The sequence below is a fragment of the Apodemus sylvaticus genome, chromosome 11 (assembly GCF_947179515.1).
Source record: "Apodemus sylvaticus chromosome 11, mApoSyl1.1, whole genome shotgun sequence".
Lineage (NCBI taxonomy): Eukaryota > Metazoa > Chordata > Mammalia > Rodentia > Muridae > Apodemus > Apodemus sylvaticus.
In genome coordinates this window covers 4,448,477-4,475,177 of record NC_067482.1, presented here as the reverse complement: position 1 = coordinate 4,475,177, position 26,701 = coordinate 4,448,477, and the positions used below count along the sequence as shown (strand labels likewise).

Genomic DNA, 26,701 nt, shown 5'->3' with positions numbered 1-26,701 from the left:
TAAGGGCAGGCTCATCAACTGAGGATTGAGCCTGGGGCTAGGCAAACATTCTTCTACTGGGTTTCTTTCACAGCTCCTTGTCTGAGTCCGCCTCTGTTTCCCTAAGACTTAGACGCGTTGGCACACTGAGGGCATTGTAAGTATTTGGAGTGTGAGTAGGCCGAGCCCCGAGCTTTCTTTAGTGCTGCTGTGCAGGAGTGTCCATCCACTCCCTTTATGCCTAAGAACGTGAAGAGCTTACACAAGAGGCACTCACAGAGTTCAGTGGGTCTATCCCACCCTCCCACTCATTTGGTCCAGGCTACATGGTCTGGAGAAGAGGCATGCCACTTTCCATTCTGTGTTTAGCAGAGATAAGATTGTCCTTACTCTGGCTCTGGTGCGCTTGCTCTCCATAATTGAATATGCAAATGTTAACATTAGAGAAAGGATTTAGATGAACAGCTACATCAGGATTTAAGGTATTATAATTGGTCTATCCCACATCACTAATTGGTCTATCCCAGTTCTAAAATCTCTCATTTTTATGCTTTAGAAAGAATTATAAATCTTTCCTTGAGTATAGTTACAGCTTTTTGTGTCCGAGGAAGACTTTTAACACTGTTCTCAAGCCTGTCCCTGTGGAGAAGTAACTCAACTGCTCTGAATGGTTTTCTTATTTATTCCGTAAAGAGTGGGCTCTGGTTTCTATAGTGACTGCTCTGTGAAGAGTAGGCCACGGTAGAAGAATGAGGCTCCTACAAATGCCCACTGTCCTCTGAGTGGGAACCTGAGGGGGGCGGTATGTGAGTCACAAGCAACTGTGGAAGGCCTGGATGTTGCCCCACTTATTATTGATTATCAAGAATATTGTGGGGTTTGGGGGAGTTGGTCAGGAAAATATTTTTTTTTTAAATACTGAGAAGCGATGACGGATTTGACCTTGGCTTCTTACTTACACCATCTCTTAAGAATTATCCCACCAGTAACTTCCAATAATATAACTCCATCTCCTCTCATTTACAATGTGTTTTAGAGTCCATGTGGCACACAGTTATCACACCGGCAATCAGGAAATTGAGGCAGGAGGATCATGATATGTAGGTTAGCCTGGGCTACATAACAAACTCCCATCTAAAAAAACTCCAAGCCCCAAAACCAATGTATTATTTTAGATTCAAAGTGGATGATATAGTAGTCTACTAAAGGCATTGATGATCGATATTTCCAAAACAGAGCATTATCATCTAAATTTAATATATGATATATTCTGTGCTTGTAGAAACTGATTAAAACAAAATTCTTTAACCTTCAAAACAGCTTAGAGCTGGCCATGGTAGAGCACTGTAATCTCAGGTCAAAGTTAGGCAGATGGAAGCCAGCATAGTCTGCACAGTGAGGTCCAGGCCAGCCAAAGCAACATAATGAGACCCTGTCACAAAAACAAACAAGAATGCCCCACATTCATTGGGATTTCAATTTATTTGTTCAGTACCTTTCTCCGGGGGCTTCCAATGAGTAAAGTGATTTTTATCTAAAACATTACTTATGACTGCTTAACAAAACTAATTAGGGAATTACCAAGTGACTGCTTCCTGTCTCCATTTGCTTTTTCTGTTTGTTTGTTTGTTGTTGTTGTTGTTTTTGACTGATAACGGCTTCTTTCCTTGAAGTTGTGACTCACAGAAGACTTTCTTCTCTGCCTTCCCTGATCCGACCACCCCTCCACACCTAGACAACCGCTCTGTTCCGCATTTGCCAGAGTGAAATGATTCCTCTCAAAGAATTCTTGTCTGAGGCCCTGTTCCCTCCCTGAACAGTCATGGCGCACCACAGTGGATTAGGGCCCTGTTACTGTTTGGGGCTAACAGCGCTTCCAAGGTGGAGCCTTAAGTAACATAGAGCATCAGAAGCTGGCCATGGTATCCATTTCCTCTCAGAAATCAGCCCCATTGACAGTCAGCTCAAAGATCTCCTGGTCATTGGGAAGGCCTCAGTCCAGTGCCCAGCTTGGCCTCTGGGTCAGCAGTGGCCCGAGTGCAGCCCAGTGATCCTGGCACTCTAGCCCAGCGTCCCCACAGGCACCGGGTGGATCAGAATTGCCCATTGTTCAACAGAATGGTTAGAAACAATGACATTTTATTTTATTTTTTAGATACATTTTTTATTTACAATTCAAATGTCCCCTTTCCTGCCCCCCCCCCCGAAAATCCCCTAACCCATCCCCACTCGCCCTGCTCATCAATCCACCCACTCCAGCGTCCCTGTCCTAGATTCCCCTGTACTGAGGCATTTAGCCTTGTCAGGTCCAAGGGCCTCTCCTCCCTTTGATGTCCAACAAGACCATCCATGTGTATGCTTTGGTTGGTGGTTTAGTTCCTGGGAGCTCTGGGGGTACTGGGTGGTTCATATTGTTGTTCCTCCTATGGCGCTGAAAACGTCTTCAGCTCCTTGGGTCCTTTCTCTAGCTCCTCCAATAGGGACCCTGTGCTCAGTTCAATGGTTGGCTGAGAGTATCCCCCTCAGTATTTGTTATGCACCATCAGAGCTTCCCAGGTGACAGCTATATCAGGCTCCTATCAGCAAGCCCTTGTTGGCATCCACAAGAATGTCTGGGCTTTGTAACTGTATGTGGGATGGATCCCTAGGGGGGAGCAGTCTCTGGATGGTGTTTCCCTCAGTCTCTGCTCCACATTTTGTCATTGTCTCTCCTCCTGTGGGTATTGTGCACCCCCTTCTAAGAAGGACCATACTTTGTTCTTCCTTCTTCTTGAGCTTCATTTGGTTTGTGAATTGTATCTTGGGTATTCCAGGCTTCTGGGCTAATATCCATTTATCAGTGATTTTTTTTTTCTAACAATGAAATTTTAGATACTGAGATTTGGTGGGGTTTTTGTATGATTGGTTGGTTGGTTGGTTTTGTTATTTTAGATAGACCAATTAGCAATGGCAAAAGTCGCTGTCTTGACATGAGATGCTTCCATAATGAAACCTGTGGAAGGGGCACAGCACACAGCTAGCAGAGAAGCCCTTTCATCTCAGTAAAGACAGTCTTCCTGGTAGTTGAGGGCCAGTGAGGAAGCTGTTCCTGGGGGATGTAAAATGCTACCCTCTTCTGTGTGGACAGAAAGTTCAACAAGCCATCACCGACACGGAACACAAGAATTGGCAGATGAACCGCAGACAAGGCTGCGGCAGGTTCTCAGCAGAGCACTGGAGGCTCCTTTTATAGCCACAGTGATCCAAGTGTTGGGAGACAGATGGATTAAGGAATGTTCAGGTTTTAAGCAGGCTTTAGAAGAAATATTTCCTGTCTAAAATTGTCTGGGATCCTTAAAAAAAATTTTTTTAATTCTTTGTTTCTGCACCTGACACACAAAGGCTTAAAAAAAAGAAATGATCTCAGGTCTAAATTGGCAAAGGACACTGCTGTCAGTAGCACCCAATTTCACAGTAAAAATAAAAGGGCTCATGAATAAGATCCTCAATCACAGTAACCTCAGAAGTGCCTCTCTCTCTTCTCAGCTAGCTGTGATGCCCATGGCATCCTGGACTCGATTCAGATGACACAAGCCTCAAGCCAGGACTTGATGCCATGGTGGGTGAACCTTTTGCAGGAGGGTTAGCGTCTTAGTTAGGCTTCATTGCTGTGACGAGATATTATGATGACCACAGCAACTCTTACCAAGGACAACATTTAATTGGGGCTGGCTTGGCGTTTCAGAGGTTTAGCCCATTGTCATCACAGTGGGAACCATGGCAGCGTGCAGGCAGATGTGGCGCTGGAGAAGTAGCTGAGAGCTACATCTGGGTCTGCGGGCAGCAGAAGGAGACTGTGTCACAGGAGCACAGCTTGCGTATAGAAGACCTCAAAGCCCACCTCCAGAGAGATGCCATCAACAAAGCCACACCTTCTAATAGTGCCACTCCCAATGGCTAAGCATTCACACACATGAGTCTATAGAGGCCATTCAAACCACCACAGTTAGTATGCTTTGCATGTAAAAAAGACATGTAAATCATTTATGGTCAGAAGATTGTTGGAGCATAGCTGTGCATGCATTGCGTCAAGAGAGGTACAGCCAGCTGCCTCTCCCCTTCAGGGCTAGCCTGGGGACTGCCTCAGTAAGTGGTTTGCTTGAACGGAGAACTGTATCAGTTCAAGTGTTAGAGCCAGCTATCTTACTAGTGTATGAGGACATTTTGGGGAGGCCAAAACTGTGACGGAAAAGGCCCATAAAATCTCAATAAATTGACCTTCCTGGGATTTGGGCCATGGAGATACAGAATAGAGAACAATTAGCCAAAACTCTTTTCCCCGTGTGCTGCTGAACCCTCGCTCTGCACCCTGCTCGGGCTGCCTCCCAGGTCCTATGACTGTGAGCGTGACACCACACACAAGCATCTGAATGTTTTCCCTGCGTTTGGCACCTGCATATAAAGATATCTTAATGTGCTAAAACTGTAAGATCTTGTAGTATCACAGGATCAAAATGTGAATTCACTTGACTCACTTCTTCCTGAACTTCCGTCCCAGCTTACTAGGTCCTAATAAATTTTAACTCAGTAGATTTTGTTCATTATCTTTCTGTTACCATGACAAAGTTCCTAAGATAATCAGTAACAAACTTGGGGTCATATTTCCGGAAGTTTCAGTCCCTGGCTGGTGGCCCCACCATTTGGGGTCTAGCGTGACCCTGCATGCCTGGTCATGCATAGGAGACTGTTATGGAGGAAACTCTTGGTTTTGATGGGTTGTCTGAGACATGGGAACCCAGAACTTTCTTTCTCTGAGTACCCAGGCCTTTGAAGTAGCATCAAGTTCTCGGCATCTAATGACTCTGAATGCTTGTTTATTTTCACTAGTTATTTTGGAAATGATTTCAAAGTAAAAGAAGGACTACTGGGAAATCAAGAGGTCTAACTTGAGTGTTGTTATTCCCATCTTAGAGACACTGGGATGATGTTGTCAGATGAATTCATAAGCTTTGAAGAGCTTTGATGACTTTTTAATGAGATTTAAAAGCTGAAGGAACGGGATTGGGACCATAAAATCCATTACTCTTCACATTATTTCTTTGAAGCGATTTAGTGCATTTCTGTGTTAGGAACGGAGATCGCATTTGGACCCAGTCCCCCTCATTGTTTGCTAATATGTGGTCTGGAGAAGGTTTGGAGCATAAACCACGTTCACTGGCATAATGGCTCCCACTCTAAATGCATCAATTAGAACAATCAGCATTAGCTACAGGAAGGTTTCAGACCTTTCCTGCATCTGTAAACCCTGATGAAGGAATTAAGGATGAAGCCTTAGTTCAGTAGAAAACATTTAGTGGGCAACTTTAGCTTGGGACTCATATTACAGAGTATGTGACTTTGTAACTGGGAAAGTCACAGAAAACACTTGGACCCTTGTTTCTGGAACTATAATAGAACTCAGTTCTGATGCAGATGCCAGGCAAAGAGCTAAATAGCTTTTTCTCTGGCTCTTGAGAAAACTGAGACGTGGCATAGTTAATTGGATTTACTGAGGTCATGTGGTCTGTTGTAGACAAGGCTTTCAGTCTGAGTTTCAGTTGTAATTGTTTTTCCCTGACAGTTTTGTGACACTGGGTAAGGTGCATTCTTTGGGCCAGTCTTTCATGTTTATAACATATAGACACCTAGTGTGTGTCTTTCTGCCTTTTTTTAAGTTTGAAAGGGTTTAATATAAAATGTACTTTGAATATAGATAATCAATTAGGATATTAACTGTAAAATATTTTATTTGATCTTCTTAATAAGAATTTATTTAAGGAATTTGATGATTTGATGGGTTAGCTGATTTGAGGAAAGCTTTACTTAGCCAGCTTTGATATAGAGATTTGATATCACCTACATGAGTCACATTCATCTATCATACCTTAACATATCCTGGCATGCGTGAGAAGCAGTGTAGCCATGCCTGGTCATGTTTTAAAAGCCAGATGGAGAGATTACAGTTAATGTCCTGATGGAATAAAGAGGGCCAACCTTATATACTTAGGGTCCTCTGGATAGTTCATTCATAAGTAGCTTCTCTTTAAGATTATTGTATAGGATTACCATCAGTTCTAGCTTTATATCCCTTTCTGTGATGGAGAAGATGTACCTGTAATATTTAACATTTCTTAGACTGCTGTCTAATGTCTAATGTCTAATCTGATGTTGAGCAGCGTGCTGGCCTTCATGCTTACCGAGCACAGTAGAATTTCCCAATAAATTCTTATCTGCAGTGCAGTAGAAGGCTATGAAAATAATGTTTGATGCATCAAATAGCTTTTTTTGTTTGTTTTTTGGTTTTGTTGAGACAAGGTATCTCTATATACCCCTGGCTGTCATAGAACTTGCTTGTAGACCAGACTGGCCTTGAACTCACAGAGATTCACCTGCTTCTGCCTCCGTACCCAGCTTCAGATATCTGTGTTTATTTCCAGTGCTGGGGATTGAACAAGGGCCTCACACATGCTGCTCCTGCATGCTCTACCATTGAGCCACACTCATTCCCCTGGTACCTTATACGCTCTGCAGTTAGGAAGTCACACACTCTAGCCTACAGAATCACCTTGTTTTCTATGGTAATTTCTAACTAATGGTATATATACATGGCTTTATAAGTCTGAAGGAAATTTCAAACATACCCAATAATACCAGCCCGCACAGGAGTAGTGCGAAAGAATGACATGAATATAGTTTGAGATTCACATCCTTTGCTGGGTTCTAAGTACCTAACCATTTGTTAAAGGATGATATCTTCTCAGCAAATATAAACCTTTACCAACCCTTCTCAAGAAGGTTCCATCGACACTAAAACATAATTTCAAATGCTCAATTAAAACTGTTGAAAGTTAGCAGGGCGGTGGTGGCCCACGCCTTTAATCCTAGCACTTGGGAGGCAGAGGCAGGCAGATTTCTGAGTTCGAGGCCAGCCTGGTCTACAGAGTGAGTTCCAGGACAGCCAGGGCTACACAGGGAAATCCTGTCTCAGAAACCCCCACCCCCCAAAAAAACCCCAAACTGTTGAAAGTTATGGATGGAGCTCAATGGCAGAGGGTGTGCTTAGCTTATCCAGAGACCCTGTACTCAATTCCTAGCACCGGAAAAATAATGCTAGTGCTTCAAAATGTTCTTACAGTTCAAGGTTATCAATGTATGTGCAATTTAACTCTCCTATGTGACTAAGATGCCAAGGATGGGCTTTTACCAACTGCAAGGTAAAAATAATATTAACGCAAAGGCTGACTGTGTCTAATGATATCACTTCAGAGAGATACAGCTGTAATTCTGAGCCCCATGTGGAAATAATGTTATTACCCTGTGACTTTTCTGATGAGCTTAGTTGGCTAAATTTTCATAACACTGTGAATTCTGATTTGCGCAGATACAATGGCTTTAAGCTGGTATAGAAATTTCACAGTACAATGATCAGGCTGACAGATACGGGGAAGACATGTTGCATATGAGGCTGGACAAGAGATTAACATATGTAAAATTGTTGGGAAGAGCTAAATGTTATAGAGAGTTTTTAAATATAGCACACTGAAATTCCAGCAAGAAGCGTCTCCAAAATTGAAAGGAAGTTCAGGGAGAGGGCATAGCTCAATGCATGTGAGAGAGATCCCATCCATAGAACTTTGTGAGGACGTGCCCTAGGTGAAAACCCACACAAAATATAGCCCTGTGTGACATTTGATGGAGAGTGTCTCTGAAAACAGCATCTCCAAGATATTTCTGCTTTCTCATAGAATGAAGACAAAGTCAGAGATGGTGTGTCTGAGAAACTTCAAAAGGTGTAGACCTCCCGATTGAAGCATAATTGATTTGATTCATTTTTCTCCATAATAGTAAGTATAAATGTGTGTACATTGACAGAGTAGGTCAATGTCAGCTTGAAGTCTTTGTTGAGAAATCTACTCCTGTCAAATCTTTTTGTCATTGCTCGAGCCGTTATTTCTCCACGTATCAGTTTAAAATATTAAATGACTGTAACTCTCAAGAACTGTAGGGAATGACTAAGATAAACCCAGGCTGGAAATATCCTTAGAGGTAAGATCCACTCTTATTTCCCATCACAAGAAATCCCATTGCAGTGTTCCTGGTACACAGTCATTTTATCCATCGAGGCACAGCTGGGACAGACCTGAAATTAGATGACTCTAGCCTTGCATGGTAGCACATTTATAATCCTACCAGGAATTCAAGGTCAGCCTTGACTACATTATCAACTTTAGGCCAGCCTGGGCTACATGAGATCCTTCCCCTTCAAACATGTCTTTCTATAAAAACCTTTTACCTATCTGGTTCTTCCCCTGAGACAAACTCACATGTCCCTTTATCCATGAGTTGCACATTGCTACTTTTGTAAGGAGACATAAATACCCATTCACCCAGATGAGGTATCTATAGATCAATCTTGCTTGGTAAATCAGTGGGTTCGTTGGAGTTATTGACAGGAAGACAGGCAACAAATCACAGAAGTCACAATGCTAGCAGACTTCCAGCTTGCAGTGCTGTAGAAGTCCTCTCTCCTCCAGCCCCTGAATTCTCCATTCTCCCCATCCAACTCCTATCTCCTCCTATGCCTTGTACAAGCACACTCCGGAACTGTGTAGCTAGGGAGGGGCAAGCCTGGGAGTGGGAGATGGGATCTTAGCTGAGGGTCCAGTGACACTCCTTATGCTTTCTGGAAGGAATGCTAACAGCCCCCAGGCCTGGCCACTTCTGCACCATCGTCTCATTTCATTACCCTGACCACACAGCCCAGCTATTCTGTTGGTCACCACAGTAGCGTCTGATCCACAGGTGTCCAATGTCATATCAGGCCCCAGAGTGCACAGAAATGTTCCCCTCAGTCCCTGCTGGCTGTCACCCCCTCCTCATGGTCCTCCACAGGGGATGGTTTGAGGTAACCACTCATGATCATTTCCTTTGTCCCGTTTCGTCTTGAACTGAGTGTTAGGTTCCAAGTAGGATCTAACTGAATAGGAACAAAACTGGCCCAAATTATCTGGGAATCACAGTTAAAGCATGGCCAAAGGTTGGAAGCCGGGTCATTATCAGAGCACAACAGTTATCACATGATTGACTCAAAGTGTGCACACTAGGCTGAAATGCATAAAGGCATTTTTAATGTGTTATTTCACCCAGTAATGTTTTCTATGATTCCTTTCTATTGAGTTCATGGTACTTTGTGATCAAATAACTGTTCTGTTAGCGTGATGTAATTCTCTTGGGACCAGGGTAGAGAGCAAGATTAGTTGCAGTGAGAGGAAGACAGGATGAGAACAGTCAGGGACCAGATCTACTGAGCTGGAGGAAAGCACAGAAGCCCTGTCGGATTTTACAGACAAGCAGAGGAAGCTGAATATATAAGCTGCTATTCCCAGAGAGGTCCATTCCGGGAGGGAACACAGGGATCAAGGGGTGTCTTAAGAAGCGGAAAAGCTGTCAAGAATACATGGTCAGATGGGAGGGACATGCCAAGGATGTCAACCCAGGAGGCAGTTGACCTGTAGCAGCCTCCATAACAGGCTCCTGGGACTTAGCTTGCAGCACTCCTAGGACTCAAGGTTGGGTTCCTGCCTCTCCAGGAGAACCAAAGATGCTTCTCTGGGACAGTCCCAGAGAAATGGCACCTAAGAGTCATTGCGGCCCTGGAAAGGTGGTGACTTACCACTCAGGAGGGCAAGAAGGAGCCCTTGGACACAGAGTAGATAGATGCCCTGCCAGTTACTGTGATTTTCTTGCTGTTGTCCGACCAAATGCCACGCAAGATCCAAACAGTCACTTGTAAGTAACAGTCTCTTACAGTAATTAGTGTTTCTAAACATAAATAGTGTAAGCGAATCCCTCAGGTGGTGACTGCCTGAGCCTCACATAATCACATAACCTTGTCCATTGTCCTAGTCCCCAAAGGTTACGTGGGATAAACAGGAAATTCACCTTAGGCCCCAGAGTGTCATGAACACACCAGAAGGGCTCACAGAAAACATTACTGATGCGATCATTAGTTCCTCTCAGTGTGAAAAATAAACTTGTTATTGAAGGTAAGGATGATCAGCAAAGGGCGACACTGCCATTGCGCGTCCCTTCACCTCTGCACTGTCCCCTTAAACAGGAAGCCCCTTTGTTCTCTTTAGGGCTTCTCTTCACCACTCCTTTTTAAACCGTTGCTGTTGTTTCTCCTCTTTTAACTGCCTCAAGGTTTTCACAGTCAAGTAGTAAGGTAGTGAAGGCCCACAAGCTTGCCTTAGGAGGAGTGGGTGGAATCCTCCGAGCCTGAGGGCTTGCATGGAAAGGCCCTTTCTGGGGGTCTAAACAACCCTTAGAGGGTAAACAACACTCCAGACACAGGCTCTATCTGGAAAGAGACTTCTTCAGGGTTTTCGAGGGTAGACACATGGTATAAGCACAGCCGTGGGGTGAAGATACAACAAAAGGTTAAACGAAGAGCTGCCTCAGCTCTGCCCCCAAAGCCCTTTATAGATATGCCACCAATTGGTCCCCAAACTAAGAGACTCTATAGTTCAGATTAGAGATAAAACCAGAAACCTTCCATGGCCCTTGATCAGCCTGTGGGTCTTTCCCACCTGCTGAGACCTCACTGAGTAGATAGACTAAGTGCAGTGCGTGCAAGCATTCTCATCAGATGCATGCACTCCCGCCCCTTGGGGTAGCGCTTACAGTGCAATCCCAGCAACTGGAAGGTGGAGACAGGAAGACGGGGAGCTTAGGGGGAGGCATCAGCCTCACAGTGAGTCTGAAGTCAGGCTGAGCTACATGATGCCCTACCTCCAAACACAAACACACACAAGCACAACGGTGTGTTGAATGGTTTCAGCAATGTCTCTTCCCTTTCCTCCTCCAGTTTCTCCTCTCTACAAGGGAGTCATGATTACACTAACAGAGCTAAAATGCTTAGCAGACGCCCAATCATCCTACCACATCCTGAAGCCGTGGTGGGACGTCTTCTGGTATTACATCACCCTCATCATGCTGCTGGTGGCTGTGCTGGCCGGAGCCCTGCAGCTCACCCAGAGCAGGGTTCTGTGCTGTCTTCCCTGCAAGGTGGAGTTTGACAACCAGTGCGCTGTGCCTTGGGACCTCCTGAAAGCCAGCGAGAACTCGTCTTCTGACACGGGGCTGCCGCTGCCGCTGCCGCTTCGTATCCAGAACGACCTCCACCGGCAGCAGTACTCCTACATCGACGCCGTCTGCTACGAGAAACAGCTCCACTGGTTCGCCAAGTTTTTCCCCTACCTGGTGCTTCTGCACACCCTCATCTTCGCAGCCTGCAGCAACTTCTGGCTTCACTACCCCAGCACCAGCTCCAGGCTGGAGCACTTTGTGTCTATCCTCCACAAGTGCTTCGATTCCCCGTGGACCACCCGCGCCCTGTCGGAAACGGTGGCCGAACAGTCGGTGAGGCCCCTGAAGCTCTCCAAGTCCAAAACCTTGCTCTCAACCTCAGGGGGCTCCGCCGACATCGACGCCAGCAAGCAGTCATTGCCCTACCCGCAGCCAGGTTTGGAGTCGCCTGGCATAGAAAGCCCAACTTCTAGTGTCCTGGACAAGAAGGAGGGTGAACAAGCCAAAGCCATCTTTGAAAAGGTGAAGCGGTTTCGCCTGCATGTGGAGCAGAGGGACATCATCTACCGGGTGTACCTGAAGCAGATAATCGTCAAAGTCATCCTGTTTATCCTTATTATAACGTACGTCCCGTACTTTCTCAGCTACATAACTCTTGAAATCGACTGTTCGATCGACGTGCAAGCGTTTACAGGCTACAAGCGCTACCAGTGTGTCTACTCCTTGGCAGAAATCTTCAAGGTCCTGGCTTCGTTTTATGTCATTCTGGTGATGCTGTATGGCCTCACCTCCTCCTACAGCCTGTGGTGGATGCTCAGGAGTTCCTTGAAGCAGTACTCCTTCGAGGCTCTCAGAGAGAAAAGCAACTACAGCGACATCCCCGACGTCAAGAACGACTTTGCCTTCATCCTCCACCTGGCCGACCAGTACGACCCCCTGTACTCCAAGCGCTTCTCCATCTTCCTGTCGGAGGTCAGCGAGAACAAACTGAAACAGATCAACCTCAACAACGAGTGGACGGTGGAGAGGCTGAAGAGCAAGCTCGTGAGGAACCAGCAGGACAAGGTGGAGCTGCACCTCTTCATGCTCAGCGGCCTCCCAGACAACGTCTTCGAGTTGACGGAGATGGAAGTGCTGAGCCTGGAGCTCATCCCCGAGGTCAAGCTGCCGGCCGCCGTCTCCCAGCTCGTCAACCTCAGGGAGCTCCATGTGTACCACTCGTCCCTGCTGGTCGACCACCCCGCCCTGGCCTTCCTAGAGGAGAACTTGAAAATCCTCCGCCTGAAATTCACCGAGATGGGGAAGATCCCTCGCTGGGTGTTCCGCCTGAAGAACCTCAAGGAACTGTACCTGTCGGGCTGTGTCCTCCCCGAGCAGCTGAGCACCATGCACCCGGAGGGCTTCCAGGACCTGAAGAACCTGAGGACCCTCTACTTGAAGAGCAGCCTGTCCCGGATCCCCCAGGTGGTGACAGACCTGCTGCCCTCCCTGCAGAAGCTCTCCCTTGACAACGAGGGAAGCAAACTGGTTGTGCTGAACAACCTGAAGAAGATGGTCAACCTGAAAAGCCTGGAGCTCCTGAGCTGCGACCTGGAGCGCATCCCCCACTCCATTTTCAGCCTGAACAACCTGCATGAGCTGGACCTGAGGGAGAACAACCTCAAGACGGTCGAGGAGATCATCAGCTTCCAGCACCTCCCGAGCCTCTCCTGCCTGAAGCTCTGGCACAACAACATCGCCTACATCCCCGCTCAGATCGGAGCGCTGTCTAACCTGGAGCAGCTCTTCCTGGGTCACAACAACATCGAGAGCCTGCCCTTGCAGCTTTTTCTATGCACCAAACTGCACTACTTGGATCTAAGCTACAACCATCTGACCTTCATTCCCGAGGAGATCCAGTACCTGACCAATCTGCAGTACTTTGCTGTGACCAACAATAACGTGAGTAAATCTGCTCTTCCTCTCGCCGGCCAGCGTGAGGTCACCGAGCTTGAGGGGTGTAGCACAGGGGAGTTGGTGGACAGGCGTAGTCCGTGCTAAGCGTTCTCCCAGCCGAGGCTCGTCCCCGAGATGGAGATAAACCACCCATCTGAAGCCCTGAGCATCAGGTTTTCATCTCACAGGAATCTGTGAACACACACGCACAGCAGCTCAGTGGGTGTTCTGTTTCTCCTCTTCCCCATTCATTCCTGCACTGATACCACCGCTAAAGTATTTAAACTCGTTTATTAGTGGCAAAGAGGTTGGCTTTTGTTTGGGAAGATCTTGAGCCTTTAGAAAGCTTTAGGTACGTAGAAAATTACCAAATTTTAGAAAATTCGGAAAATCAGAAAACTTTGGGTAAATTTTTTATTTCGCCAAAAATAACCCTTTAAACCGGCGATGCTATGAATAATTCATAAATTCTTTTTGTTACACGGTAAGAAAAAAAAAACAACACTTGCAGTCTGCATGTGAGTCTAAGAAGGCAATTCAGAGTGAAAGGCCCAGGTTCATAATGTGTGTGAGGCCGGGGGCTCCCTGGAGTCTTCCTCGGCATCCACGTTTAAGCTCGAGCCGTAATGTGCGACAGTTAAGGAAGGGAGCTCTTGTCGCACTGAGACTCACACATGAAAGAAGTGTGCCCAGCCTCTGATAATGGGAAATCCCTGAGCTTGAGGGTGACGATTACAGTAGGAGCAATTCAGACTCGCGGGATGCATGAGCGTTACCTGAAAAGCCTGTTACAATACTCATTGCATGACAGCCCCCTGCTGATGTGCACACACATACACACACACACACACTTCATAGTTGTTTTTTACAAGTTAAAAAAGTTATAGGTAGCATTATGCTTTGTGGGGCATGATTAGGTAAATTAAGACCACTGATACTTTTGATGCTAGGTTTCTGGACTTCTTGGCCATGTCTGAAAGTGTTATCATGCGCAAAGGAGGATACATTACAGAATAGGAAAGTCTTAGCTTTCTAACAGGCCAAAGTAGAATGGTGCAGCCTTGTGCGCCTTATCTCCGAAACCGGAGCAGGCCTATCGCTAAGCACCCCCGGGTGAGCATGACACCTGTAAGTGGGTCAGGAACACTTCCTTCAGGGTGCAGAGTAAAGAGCAAAGGGATGGGGTGACCATTGAGGAGGACACTTCAGGGAGGCGCTTCTCCTGTGGTCCCCCACCACACCCCCGTGTCTGTGCACACAGTAACTCTAATCAGAGGCAGTGGGTCACAAAGGAAAGGTGTTAGGTCGGCTCAGCCAGGAAAGGTGCCTGGCAGCCTGAGTGTAAGCGCCAGGACCTTCATGGCGGGAGGAGAGAAAGAAATGTCTTACAAGTTGTCCTCTGACCACGACACATGCAACCAGTCCATAAATACACATAGTAAGTAGATGGGTGGGTGGGTGGGTGGGTGGGTAGGTGGGTAGATACATACATACATACATACATACATACATACATACATACATGCATACATATATACATACATACATAGAAAGATGATTGATAGGTAGATAGATAATAGATAGATAGATGGATAGGCGCATACATACATATATAGAAAGATGATTAATAGGTAGATAGATGATAGATAGATAGATAGATAGATAGATGATATATACATACATAGAAAGATGATTGATAGGTAGATAGATGATAGATGGATAGGTACATACATATATAGAAAAATGATTAATAGATAGGTAGGTAGATGATAGATAGATGATAGATGGATAGGTGCATACATACATATATAGAAAGATGATTAATAGATAGGTAGGTAGATGATAGATTAGATAGATAATAGTAGATAGATAGATACATAGGTAGATAGGGCACTAAAGTAGGGGAGACTTGAGAAGAGGTGAGAGATGAAGATCGCAGGAGAGACTTTCTTCAACAGAGTGTATGCTAGGAGTTGTGAAAGAAGAAGTAACATTTTTTTTAAAAAAAAAATATATTGTTGTAAAAAAGAAATTTGTAGCCGGGCGGTGGTGGCGCACGCCTGTAATCCCAGCATTCTGGGAGGCAGAGGCAGGCGGATTTCTGAGTTCGAGGCCAGCCTGGTCTACAGAGTGAGTTCCAGGACAGCCAGGGCTATACAGAGAAACCCTGTCTCGAAAAAACCAAAAAAAAAAAAACAAAAAAAAACAAAAAAAAAAAGAAAGAAAGAAAGAAATTTGTTTGGCCTGGCAGTGGAAAGTTGGTGGGGAGTCAGAGAATATCCTTCAGTATTCATGTTCAACTATTTCAAATGTTGGTGAATGGAACAGTCAGGGTAAGCTTTCTCATCTGGCCACACAGTCCCCAGGAAACTGAATGTGCATTTGACATAAAGAAGGCACTGAGGGAACCCATCCAGACTGGTTTTCTGCCACTCAGTGGGGTCATTGTTGAGGAGAGGTGGGGGTTTCACGTTTCAGGTGGAGATGCCAATGTTGAAGTACCATCTAATCTTGGAATTCTCACGGTTCTGTACAGGAAACTGAAATGTTCATGAAAATTATAAAGTAGGCATTCATAATGGGTTTATAAACATGTATTGTAATGTGAGTAAGATACCACTTACTAAGAGGACGATACAGGACACATAGTAAAACCAAACCTGGGGAATAGTCAAGAAGAAGGAAAGGGAAGGGACCAGAGCAGAGACCAAGCACAGCCGTACAGTGTTAACAGCACGACCGTGCTGGGCCTGGACGCCACTCTAGAAGCTACGGTTACCGTTGCCTCCCACGGAAGAGGTTCTGTGTTGTTGCTGTCTCTCTGCAACAGCGTCAGTGTCAAGTCCACATGTAAACATCAGATTCTCACTTCTGGAACACCATTCTCTAGATGCAGGGGCCTGGGGGCACAAGAGTAGGATAGTGTCTGTTTCTCCAGTAGCAAGTGATCTGCTTCCCACCAAGCCATGAGTAGAGAGTCCCCAAGCCAGGGGAGTCCTCCAGGGGACAGGCGTTCATGGCAGAGCCCTCGGAGCCCCTGATAGGAGGGTAAGAGGGTTTGCATGGAAACAGCCAGCGTGTCTCAGTTTCCATCCCAGGATTCCTCAGCGCCTTTAACATGTGAATGCATGCTTTGCTTCTCCAAGAAGAGACTCGCTTTGCCACTTGTATTTGAGCAAGATTCCTTTTTCTTAGGAACTCGTGGTAAGATCCAGTGTTCCATGGAACATTCCTTAATGACTAATGTAAAAATATAGATGCAGGTGTGAAAGGGGCATGTTCAAAGAATTATGCGCAGTTTTATAGAGCTTCTTTTGAAAATAGGATCTCAAGCATTCCAGATTTACGCCATCAAGGGTGACCTCGAACTCTTGATCTTCCTGCCTCTGTGTGATGCTAGGATTACAGACAGGCAGGCACCACCACATGACAGTTCACACAGAGCTAGAGAGTGCACCTGGAGCTTCATACATGCTAGACAAGCACCTGAGGGACATCCCAGGCCATGCATCATGTTTATAAAACATACTGTTCCAAGCCAAATGTGGTTGGCGCTATGAACTTCAAGGTAAACTATTTTTTTTGAATGTAAATAGTTTAGCTCAGGATAGAATTACTCAATTGGAGGAAAAGCTTGACGCCCTAGCAGAGCCCCTTCCTAACTTAGGGACTTCAGGTTAGAATAGGTAAGTTAGGACTGCACTCCTCTGCTGGGCACTGACCTTGACTGAGTTCCTTAGATGACACCTCAGTGACCCCAGTGCAGAGTCAGAGGGCCTCTGGCACTGTCCCAGCTCCAGAGACCCGTGCACTTCCTTGTGCCGTCCCTCTCCTCTCCTGAGGGCCCTCAGCAGTCACACACACCACAAGAAGACTAGGAATCCAGCTGCACAGGCGGAGCGGTGCCGGCAGTCACTCTGGATGAGCACCTAGGGGAAAGATAAGTCGTCACAGATTTGGGGGCCACTATGAGATTCCTGGATGCGGTGGGTGCTGGCACGCTCTCCTTGCCTCCTGGGACACACGCATCCCTGGTGTGAAGTACTTCCAGACTGGAGGTGATTCTGCTCCCTCAACAGACATTGGCTGAAGATAATTTGGGGTTGTTAAGACCAAGTGGAAGGAGTATTATTTATTGGCAGCTAGAGACAAGGAAAGCTGCTAAAAACATTACAGTGAACAGCCCCACAGACAGAACTGTCCCACCCAAAATGTCCACAGCTCCAAGGCTGTCTTCATGCAGGCTGCCTCAGACAAAAAGCTGAGAGGCCCATGTGGTGCTCCGCGCTTCATCTCCCACGCCTGGGCAGCTGGCACCCACGGAGGCCATTGAGTACTGTTTACTGAGTGCCAGGGAACCAAGCCCCCACCCCCCCTCCGCCTGCCACCCCCCCTCCACCCCGTTCTCAGCATACCTCCCCAGTCCCAGCTGAGCGTGTCTAAGCAGGACCCAACTCTGAGCTACAAGGAGCTCTGGCAGGAGTAGCTTTGAAAGCAGCCGGTTCGGGCCTTTCTACTCCACCTGCCTCCTTCAGTACTGAATCCACACAGGTAACAGTTACATCTGTGCCTGGGAAGAGATGCAGTAAGCATGCAGACCTCCCTTTGCTCACGTCTTTATCTCAGTGTGCAGTGGTGGTCACTATGGATGTTCGACATAGCAGTGCGAGCCTCAGATGTGTCTTCCATGGTAAGCAGGGCTAAGGGGGCAGGAACATGTACAAGAGAGCAGTTTTGAATGAAATGAGCATTCTCAATGCCGTTTTTGAGATTGTGAATTTACACGAAAAGCATTCTTTTGAGGAGAACTCTGTCCCTCACAGCTGGCTCCGTGGGTTTGCATTAGGCCACCAGAGGATCGATCGCTTAGCGCCCTCATGCATACACAACAACACTGCTTCCTGAACCCAAGAGCTAACAGTCCCACATTGTCACAGACCAATAGGGTTGAGCTTTGTGGTCTGCCCCTCCGTCCCCAGGCTCCAGGGAGGCAGGGAGTTGATGGCATGGGATGTGCTCAGCCTCTTCCTTGGAAGCCTCCGCATGGTGAATCCATCCCACTGCACACGTCGGTGTCCTCTTCATCGTGTAGGGGAGAATCCAGGGAGAGAGGTGCTCTCAAGCTGAACCAGTTTGCAGGTTATTTATGGTATTCGACATTACCTCACAGTGCTGCATGAATCCTATCACAGATATGAGGAGTCAGGAAGAAGGGCTCAGAAGCGTGTCTGTGGAGCATGGAGGCGACGTGTACTTGTACACAGTACCTTTTCCTCCTTCACCTCTGCTTCTATTGACTACTGAAAATAAGTTTTTTTGTTTCCTTCTCTAAGAAAAGCAGTCTAGGGCACAGCCTGCCTGCCCTTGGGGGCTCTGAGTACTGCTCATTGGTTATAAGTTCTTTATGAGGACTCTGGGGAGTCATTTATTTCTGATCTAGGACTCAGTAATCATGATTCTCCTGGCTTCTGGCTTGTTTTCCTTAATCTATAGTTCTTTCTCTTTAAGAATCACATTAGGAGTATTCGAAACTAAATCGTATGTCCATCCTCTCACTCAGGAGAGCTCAGATGTTCACAGAGGCACGGGCCACTGCGCCATTAAATTTACAAGCAATGCTATGCCTTCCCTGTGGAGCTGTAGCCACAGTTTTTTGAAGAAAGGGGACTGGATGTGAGTACAGAACCAGTCAAAACCAGTTTCACCTACTTCCTTTCTCCTTGTAGATCGAGATGCTACCAGACGGGCTGTTCCAGTGCAAGAAGCTTCAGTGTCTACTCTTGGGAAGAAACAGCCTGACGGACTTGTCCCCTCTGGTGGGGGGGCTGTCAAACCTCACCCACCTGGAACTCACTGGGAACTACTTGGAGACACTGCCTGTCGAGCTGGAGGGGTGTCAGTCCCTGAAGCGGAGTTGTCTGATTGTTGAGGACAGCCTGCTCAGTTCCCTTCCGCTCCCCGTGACAGAACGTCTACAGACGTGCTTAGATAAATGTTAACCTAAAGTTCAGACTCTAGGCAAAAGCAGTTCTAAAAAGGCCCCAGGAAAGGAGAACGAACTTTCCTAAGTTATAAAGATGAGAGATGGCCGATGATTATGACACACCATAACCAAAAATCTTACCAAATAACCCAGTGTCTGAATAAAGTAGTAAAAAGATATCAACACCGGAGTTGTTTTGTGAATAACAAATGTTTAAATTATTGAGATGTAAAAAGTATACATTGAAGATGGATTGAGAGACGTGCCGGTATGGAAACCTTACCTTTCACATTTTATCTTCAGGACTCTGTTCCCCCCCTTCAACCCATTACTTATTTGCATACATGTTTTCATATGACCTTATAATCTGATATTTGACTCCATGAAGACTCATCAGTATAAATCTCCTTCATGTATGCTCACAACTGGCTTTGATCTATATTGTTTCATTTCTTAAGCAGCGTGTATCACGCCGGGCAGAATTCCATCTTGGCTGACTCCTCTGCCCCTTTCTCATTTTCCTGGAATCTCCATCTGGGTTTCTCTGATAGTCCTGGGATAGTGCTTACATTTGGCATTTGCCTAGAACAGGAGCCAGGGTTTCTAGGACATGTGATCTGCTGAGCATCCTAAAAATTAATGCATTCTCCAAATGTCTTCTTGTCTATCATCAAAGCCTTTTTAAAATACGTTAAGAATTTTTATACAAAATATAAAATATTTTCTACTCTATGATCTCAGATGCTGCATCTGCAAGAAGACTTTTTTTTTGTCAGCAGTGAACATGTGCATCTCTGTAAGAATTTAATGATTCTTGGCTCAGGCTGAGTATGAGTCTCATGTCTATATGCATTCTGCTCCAAAAACTTTTGTACTCTTGCAACTAATTACTGCAACCAATTTGGATGACAAAAGCCTTGTGTTTTTGTTCCCTCACGTCTTTGAGGGCTTCCTCGTGAGAGGACAGGAGGGCCGCTGAATCACCTACCTCTCCTTGCTGCTGTCCAAGAGTACAGGTACAATCCCTCAATTACTTAAAAAACTGCAACCAAGGGGAGAGGGGAAGATCTAGATTGGAAAATTAGTTGGAAAATACTGTGTAGAAATTTAGTAAGCATTAAATAAGATGCAGGGTTTCCCCCACCCCCATTTGCATGATCTCTTGATATGATTATGATAGAAGCTGTCTATTCGGAACCTAACTGAGCCCATTAAACTGGCATCCATCTCATAGGCTGCCTTGTGACCCCTGGGATATGGCATGCTCCTCTTGACAAAGAGCTTTGTGTTTGGCCCTTTGTCGTCATGCGTATTGTTGAATAAATAAAGTGGACTGGCTCACACTGGGGAAGTGGACACTGTGGTATGTTTCTCTCTCATAGATCTAGGCATTATGAACCCACCTCTTTTTGGACATAGTTGTCAAATAATCCATTAACTGCATCTACAAAAAAAACCAAACAAACTGGAAAACATTTCTCAAGAGTCTCCTGAACACAGTGGGTGTGGCATGTCATTTTCTCCTGATTGTTCTAGAACGATGAAAATGTCTCTCCTCTTAGCTGCCATATATGCCTGATGTTTAGAGAAGAGAGTTTCATGGAGGAAACCTGAGTAGAGTTAGTTACAAGGAATATACCACAGGTCCTAAGCCACATGACACACTATGGAGAGACTAAAAGGACATCTTAGCAAAGCTTGCCTCTGTTAGAATGTCCAAGTTCTCAGGGACCCAGGCATAACTGGCATCACTGGGGCCTTATGGGCAGGCCCTGGCTTAGCCAGGCATTTTTTTTTATTGTAACTGTTTTAACAATGTGAGTTGATGGTTGACATTTTCCAGTAAAATCATCATATGGACCAATTCCAAAGTTGACTGTAATTGTCTGAAGTTTTGAACATAAATGTGAGTGAGGTTTCAATACTATCAACCACGCTTCATGTGAACTGAAAAAATTCCACCCTAACCAGTTCAGACTTTCTAAGCCTCCCTTTGATGAAAGAGAAATTTCCCGTGCCTTGTTTTCCAGTGTATGCATCATTGGCTAACTGGTCTACCTCCTCAAAGCAGTTCCCTAGATGGATCAATTATGAGGTATGAGCCGCTTTCAACACACAAGGCTGTTGTTACTGGTGGAAACCATATTGCTCTTGATATAACAGTTTTAAAGTGTCTCTTATATTTATCACCAATGCATCATTGTTGAGGTAGCTTTTAAATCTAACGCTGAGACAATAGACAACACATTTACCACCTGACAGACTGAGATCTATATTAGCACTGGCTTTGCTAACCTAAGTGTTGATAGTCACCTTACTGATGAAAATGAAATCTTCCAAATTATCATGAGATTAAAGTCTCACGATAAAAATATTCTTTCCAAAAACCAAATGTAGATCAAAACCAAAATTTAGGCCTATACTAAAATAATGTGGGTTCATTTGCATACACACAAATATAGAGAGATGTACAGCCTCATTTTTGCAAATTTCAGTTTTCAGTGTTTTCCCAAAAATTGCAAGAGGTTATAGGTTAGTCTGAGGATAGCAACTAATTCATTTTAGTTCATTACTTTTAATCATGAAGTATTCCATTTCCTTAAAATCAACTCTAGTTTGAGAAGGTAGGTACTGTGTGTTCCCACAAAGGCAGAGTTTCCCCCTCATCTACATCAGGATGGATTTCTGCAGCATATTGATACTGGGTTTTCATTTTAACCTTCTCTGTCTTACCATATTTCTCTGTTACTAATAAACAGGTTGAATCAGGGTACATGTTGTCGTTGGATTCTCAGTATAATGGCAAGCTCTAATTTGTGTGCTGCAGTGTGCTAAAGTGGTTTATGGGCATAACATTATTCTTTGATCATAAAATGGTTCTGCTTGTGTTTCATAATTCTGATACCATGTTTAATTAAAACAGCACATAATATTGATGGTTTCATTAAAATAGCCAACACTTACTCTGTCGACACAGTGTGTTGACACTGTTTCCTTACATTTTTAGTAAATCTTTCCATCTTCATAGTCACATAGCACTGGTCCATCTGTACACTGTGTTTTGTCCTCGCCCACCTCACTGAATCTGATGGACACTGTACAGTAGCAGTGTATTTGTGCTATAGCATTGGCAGTGACGCCTGAGCTTGATCATCCCTGTTTATAAGAATTGAGCTTCTGGTCTCTGTTCTCATTAACTGCATATTGCATTAGAATATGAAATATAAAAGAGACTAATTAGATGAAGGAAGACTTATTTTGCATCCTGAATGAAAAAAATATATATATATTTAGACAGTGTAAACAATCAAGTGCTCCAGAATGTCCTGTGTGTAATAGTGTCTCGTGTGTACCCATGTGCTGTGCTAAATTGAGGGAGGCTGCATAACAGTGCCCTTCCTGTCTCTTGTCCACAGCTTCTATATCCAATGACAAGTGTCTGCTATGTACCTTTTGCAATGGACTTCATAAACTGCATTCTCCAAAACCTTTTTTTAAAAATATGAACAATTTCATTAACACTGAAGTATTAACAGATTATATGAGTCAGAGTACTGAGCTGAGATTGCTTCTAGTTGAACTTAATTTCATATTTAAGTTTTGAATTTATCACAAAATACACCATAGCTGAGAAAAACAATTACGAATGCCTTCTGCATGTTCATTATTTCTAACAGACATGGTGCAATTTTCTAAATACAAAATGGTGTAGGGTTAGAATGGACGTGTCTGCATTCAAATCTGTTGTGTGTCTGTCTTTATATTAACACTGTACAGTAAGACTTAAAATTCTAAGTTTCATTCTAAGTAGAAGGATGGGCTAATCTTGGATGGAGATATCTTTGTTTTGTTAGCTCTCAGTGGAGGCTGGAGTTTGCTCTTTATCTTTTACCATATACTCAGAAACGTGTATCTGGAGTGAATTACTAGAAAATGTATGATTATGTTCCATGGTTTTGGCCCCTGGATTCAAATCCCTACATTTGGTAGATTTGGGTAAATTTTGCTGTTTTTAAAGTATCTTTTGTGTAAAAAGGTTACATTTTTATAATAAATGGCAAATAAGACGTATCACTAGAAACGGACTGACCTTGTTGTTGCCTTGTTCTTTCCGCTCAGCTTCCAGCACCAGCTGCCGTCTCTTGATGCTCACACAGCTGTACTGTCATGTAATACATGATGCATTTTCATGCCTCCACATAAATTTCAATTGTTGGGTTTTCTGAATATGCAGCCTTGGATGGAGGGTGGCCTGCATTGGCATATGCAAGGATTTGGTGAAGGAGCAATCTGTGCCAAATCTCTGATGACTATTCAACCCATACTGCTCCATATTTCATCTGGAAGCCTCAGGTTTAGATGCTCAAAAGCCAGCTCTGCCCCCTTCTCTTCTTGCCACCTGTCCATGTGCTGTTAATAGCAGCACTGAGCAGTGCACCAGATAAATGAGATCTAAGGAACTCTAAAACAGACACCTCTCAACAGGCTTAGCGACAGACAAAATAGAATTAGTATACAAAATACACATGTGATAATTTGATGTTTGGAACAAAGACTTTCCCAAGCAGGTAAAGCACTTGCCATGAACACATGAGGACCCAAGTGTGGGTTCCCAACATCCAAGTAAAGTTGGACGTGGTGGTCCACATCTGCAACCCCACCTTCCTACAGCTAGATGGGAGGTGGAGGCAGGAGAATGCTCAGAAGCTCAAGGGCCACCAACACCTGAGGTCCTCTAACCTTCACATACAAGCTGTTGTGTGAGCACCTGCATTCACACACATAAACACAAATACACAAACACAACCCTTTTCTTACCCTGTTACATGAGTGCATTTACACATACCAGAGCACCAGTGAGCATCGGGGCTCACTGTGAGAATATGTGAATCTTGAAACAGTACAAGGGAAAGTACTCTGGATTGTTGACTGCCTCTGGCCTGGAGGCTCCTCCAAGTCTGTAGGAATGGGAAACAGTTTAGAACAGCAGTCACAGTTGCCACAGGCTTCCCCGGCCTTCTGGGAAGTGCTTAGGTGAATCAGGGCCAGCAGCCCCCTGGAGCCTGCAGTTCCTGGGGGTTCTTCATGGCAGGGTTTGCTTCCTTGGTCCAAGATGGCACCTCACAAATGTGGTGAGGGGGCTTGACTGAGAGAGGCAGTGTGGGCTGCTCTGGGGCTGGATGGGAGTCTCTGGAACTGCAGCTTTTGTTTAGTGTTTGCTTTCTTCCCTTGAATCGGTTCCCATTTGGTGGTCCCTAGTCCCCGGTCCTCCAAGCAGCCACAGGCCAAAGGAAAAAAAAAGGATCAGAAGGATAGGCGTTGTCCGTGTGAAGTCTGAAAAGTTAGTCTCCGTCTGCCCGTATTGTCTCCTCAACCCTTAAGGAACAAGCTTTTCTGTCTCTTGACACATAGGGTTAAGCAGGCTGGTGTCAGTGCCCATCAGAGGGCTCAGCACACAGCACAGGCCATTTCTTACTCTCTACCTCCCTCTGCTGCTGAGAGCAACCCAGAAGCTCTCTGTGTAGCCAGTGTGGCTCCGGGTTCTTCACTGTGGGAACATGCACTTCATGCTACCTGACCTAACAGAGAAAACAGACTCCCTGCTTTTCTTTGAACCCCAAACCTCCAAGGTCATCCCCACTCATCACACTTTCACCAAGAAACTTCTCTTTGAGCGCCCCGCTTCCCCCACATTCTAAACCCTCCTGGTAATTTCTCTTCCAGAAGTTGTAGATTAAATTGGCATCCATAGCACAGGGGAAAGGTTTTCCTGTGATTTAACAATATGTACAATTATCTTGGCCAAGCTTCTCACCCACGGAGTAAGGGCCCCAACACCACATGTATAAAATACCTACAAGGTTATGAAACAGCCGGAACCAAAGAGAGGCTGTCTTGGTGTCTACTCTCTCGTGCCTGGTGTGGTCCTTACACCAATTTCCTGCACAGATTTCGTTTCCCTTGCCCTGGCCTCAGTCTCAATCACTCCATCTCACATGAGATGTGCAAAGAATGCACCATGTGGTGCCTCCAGGCACCGGGACAAGACTGGGTGTGGCCCCGAGGGTCATGAAGAATTGGATGTCCATTTAAAAGAAGAAAGACATAGATTGAATAGCCATCATAGATTTGGTAAAGAGGGAGGAAAACTGATTTTCTCCGAATAAAACTAACAGGCTTTGATGTCCACTGCCCTCTCAAATATGATTCTGCAGTAGGAACCAAGAGGCCAGTAGGGATTTGGGGGTCTAGGGAGAAAGAAATCCCACAGCTCAGTCTTTGTGTCATCCATTCCCAACTGTTGAGACAACCCCTGTTCCATGGGGACACTCAGCAGCAACTGGACCTCTCCTCTCCACCAAGCACTTCCCCTCCTTGTCCCAGCCACCTCCCTTCCCAGATCACATTCCTTCCAATAATACCTCTCCTCTTCCCTCCACACCCACTGCTGACCAGCCTCACCCAGCCCGTGTTCCAAGCTTACATATCCTTACCCATGCCTGAATCCCATCTCTAAGAACATTAAGTAGACACTGGTCCAAAGAGGACACGTTGCTTTATCTTAGCAAGATTAATATTTTCACCGGTCTCTCTTTCTGGAAGGTAGTTTCCTGCCATGGTTTAAAATCTGAAAAAATAGAGTTTACTCGGTATGCTGAATGGGATCTGAGCCAATTTCCATTGTTTTCTTTAAATCCGTTAACCTACAGAATTGCAGTAAAAAAAAACTGGAGTTAACTGGCCCCATATCCCCAATTATTCTAATGACATTCAGCCCTTTTGCAGATTAGCAACCCTAGGCAACTGTCCAAATGTACTAAATGTCCAAGCCCTGTAGTTCGGCTTGGCCTGGCACACCGGTGTCTTGTTCTTGGCCACAACTTCCTTCTCAACAGGAGTTAGCAGGTGACTAATTAAAAGGCTATTTCGCTCTTGAAAAGCCCCACAGGTGTTAAAGTAGAAAGGTTTCCCTCCCAGAGTTACTCAATTGCACCACTAGGGGGTATCAAATGCCACCTGTGTGAAAGAAGCTGCTTGCCCATCTTTCCTCCAAATGGTTCGCCGCACACCCCTGCCTTGGTATGGTCATAGTAGTGCACAGAGGTCTCAGAGCCTTTGAAAACCAGTAGTTGACAAAGCAGTCTTTTCACAGTGGACAGCCTTTCTTGGTCAGCTGTTCTGTGCAAGGGGAAAGCTCAGTGTTTATATCCTAGTTTCTGTCTTCTGAGATGGTGAGTCACCCTCTAATCTAGCTCTGCAGATATAGAACTTGCCAGCAAGAAAGCACCGTGGAGAGATTCCCAAGAGAAGGTCAGTGGTGTGAGGGAGAGCACAGTCCTCCTGCTGATGGAAGAAGCAGTGTTGCACACACACACACACACACACACACACACACTGAGAACAACTGACAAGCATGCACTTAACCAAAGCCTTGTATCTGGAAGAGACCAGGTCAGCAGCCACATCTCCTGCCTCACCGGGCCCAGTGTACTCCCTAACAAGCTGCACCCCTTTCAGTTACAATCACACCTTTACGAGAAGCGCGTCCTGTGTGTAGGGCATTGCTGGCTTAGGACCTGTTCCCATTTTACTCATAAGCAAATCAACTCTCAAAGGCATCTTCAGTGACTACTGTCCCTGAGAATGTCCAAAGCGTCTCCTCTGAGTTTCTCAAATATCACTGATGCTTAAAGCGTA

General features: G+C 45.3%; 1 protein-coding gene across 7 annotated transcripts in view; it reads left to right on the top strand.

Moving 5' to 3' along the window:
• Lrrc8b (leucine rich repeat containing 8 VRAC subunit B) overlaps positions 1–20,346 on the top strand; it is a 66,029-nt gene extending 45,683 nt beyond the window's left edge. For 6 of the 7 annotated variants that reach the window (XM_052199795.1, XM_052199796.1, XM_052199791.1 and 3 more), the window contains 3 exons: positions 7,743–7,841; positions 10,865–13,026; positions 18,747–20,346. In XM_052199795.1, the coding sequence (XP_052055755.1) occupies positions 10,888–13,026; positions 18,747–19,019 (2,412 nt within the window). In that variant the 5' untranslated portion in view covers positions 7,743–7,841; positions 10,865–10,887 and the 3' untranslated portion in view covers positions 19,020–20,346. Of the gene's footprint in view, positions 1–3,504; positions 3,578–7,742; positions 7,842–10,864; positions 13,027–18,746 lie in introns of all 7 variants that reach the window. The other variant, XM_052199794.1, reaches the window with a different exon arrangement.
• Positions 20,347–26,701: the final 6,355 nt, after the last annotated feature.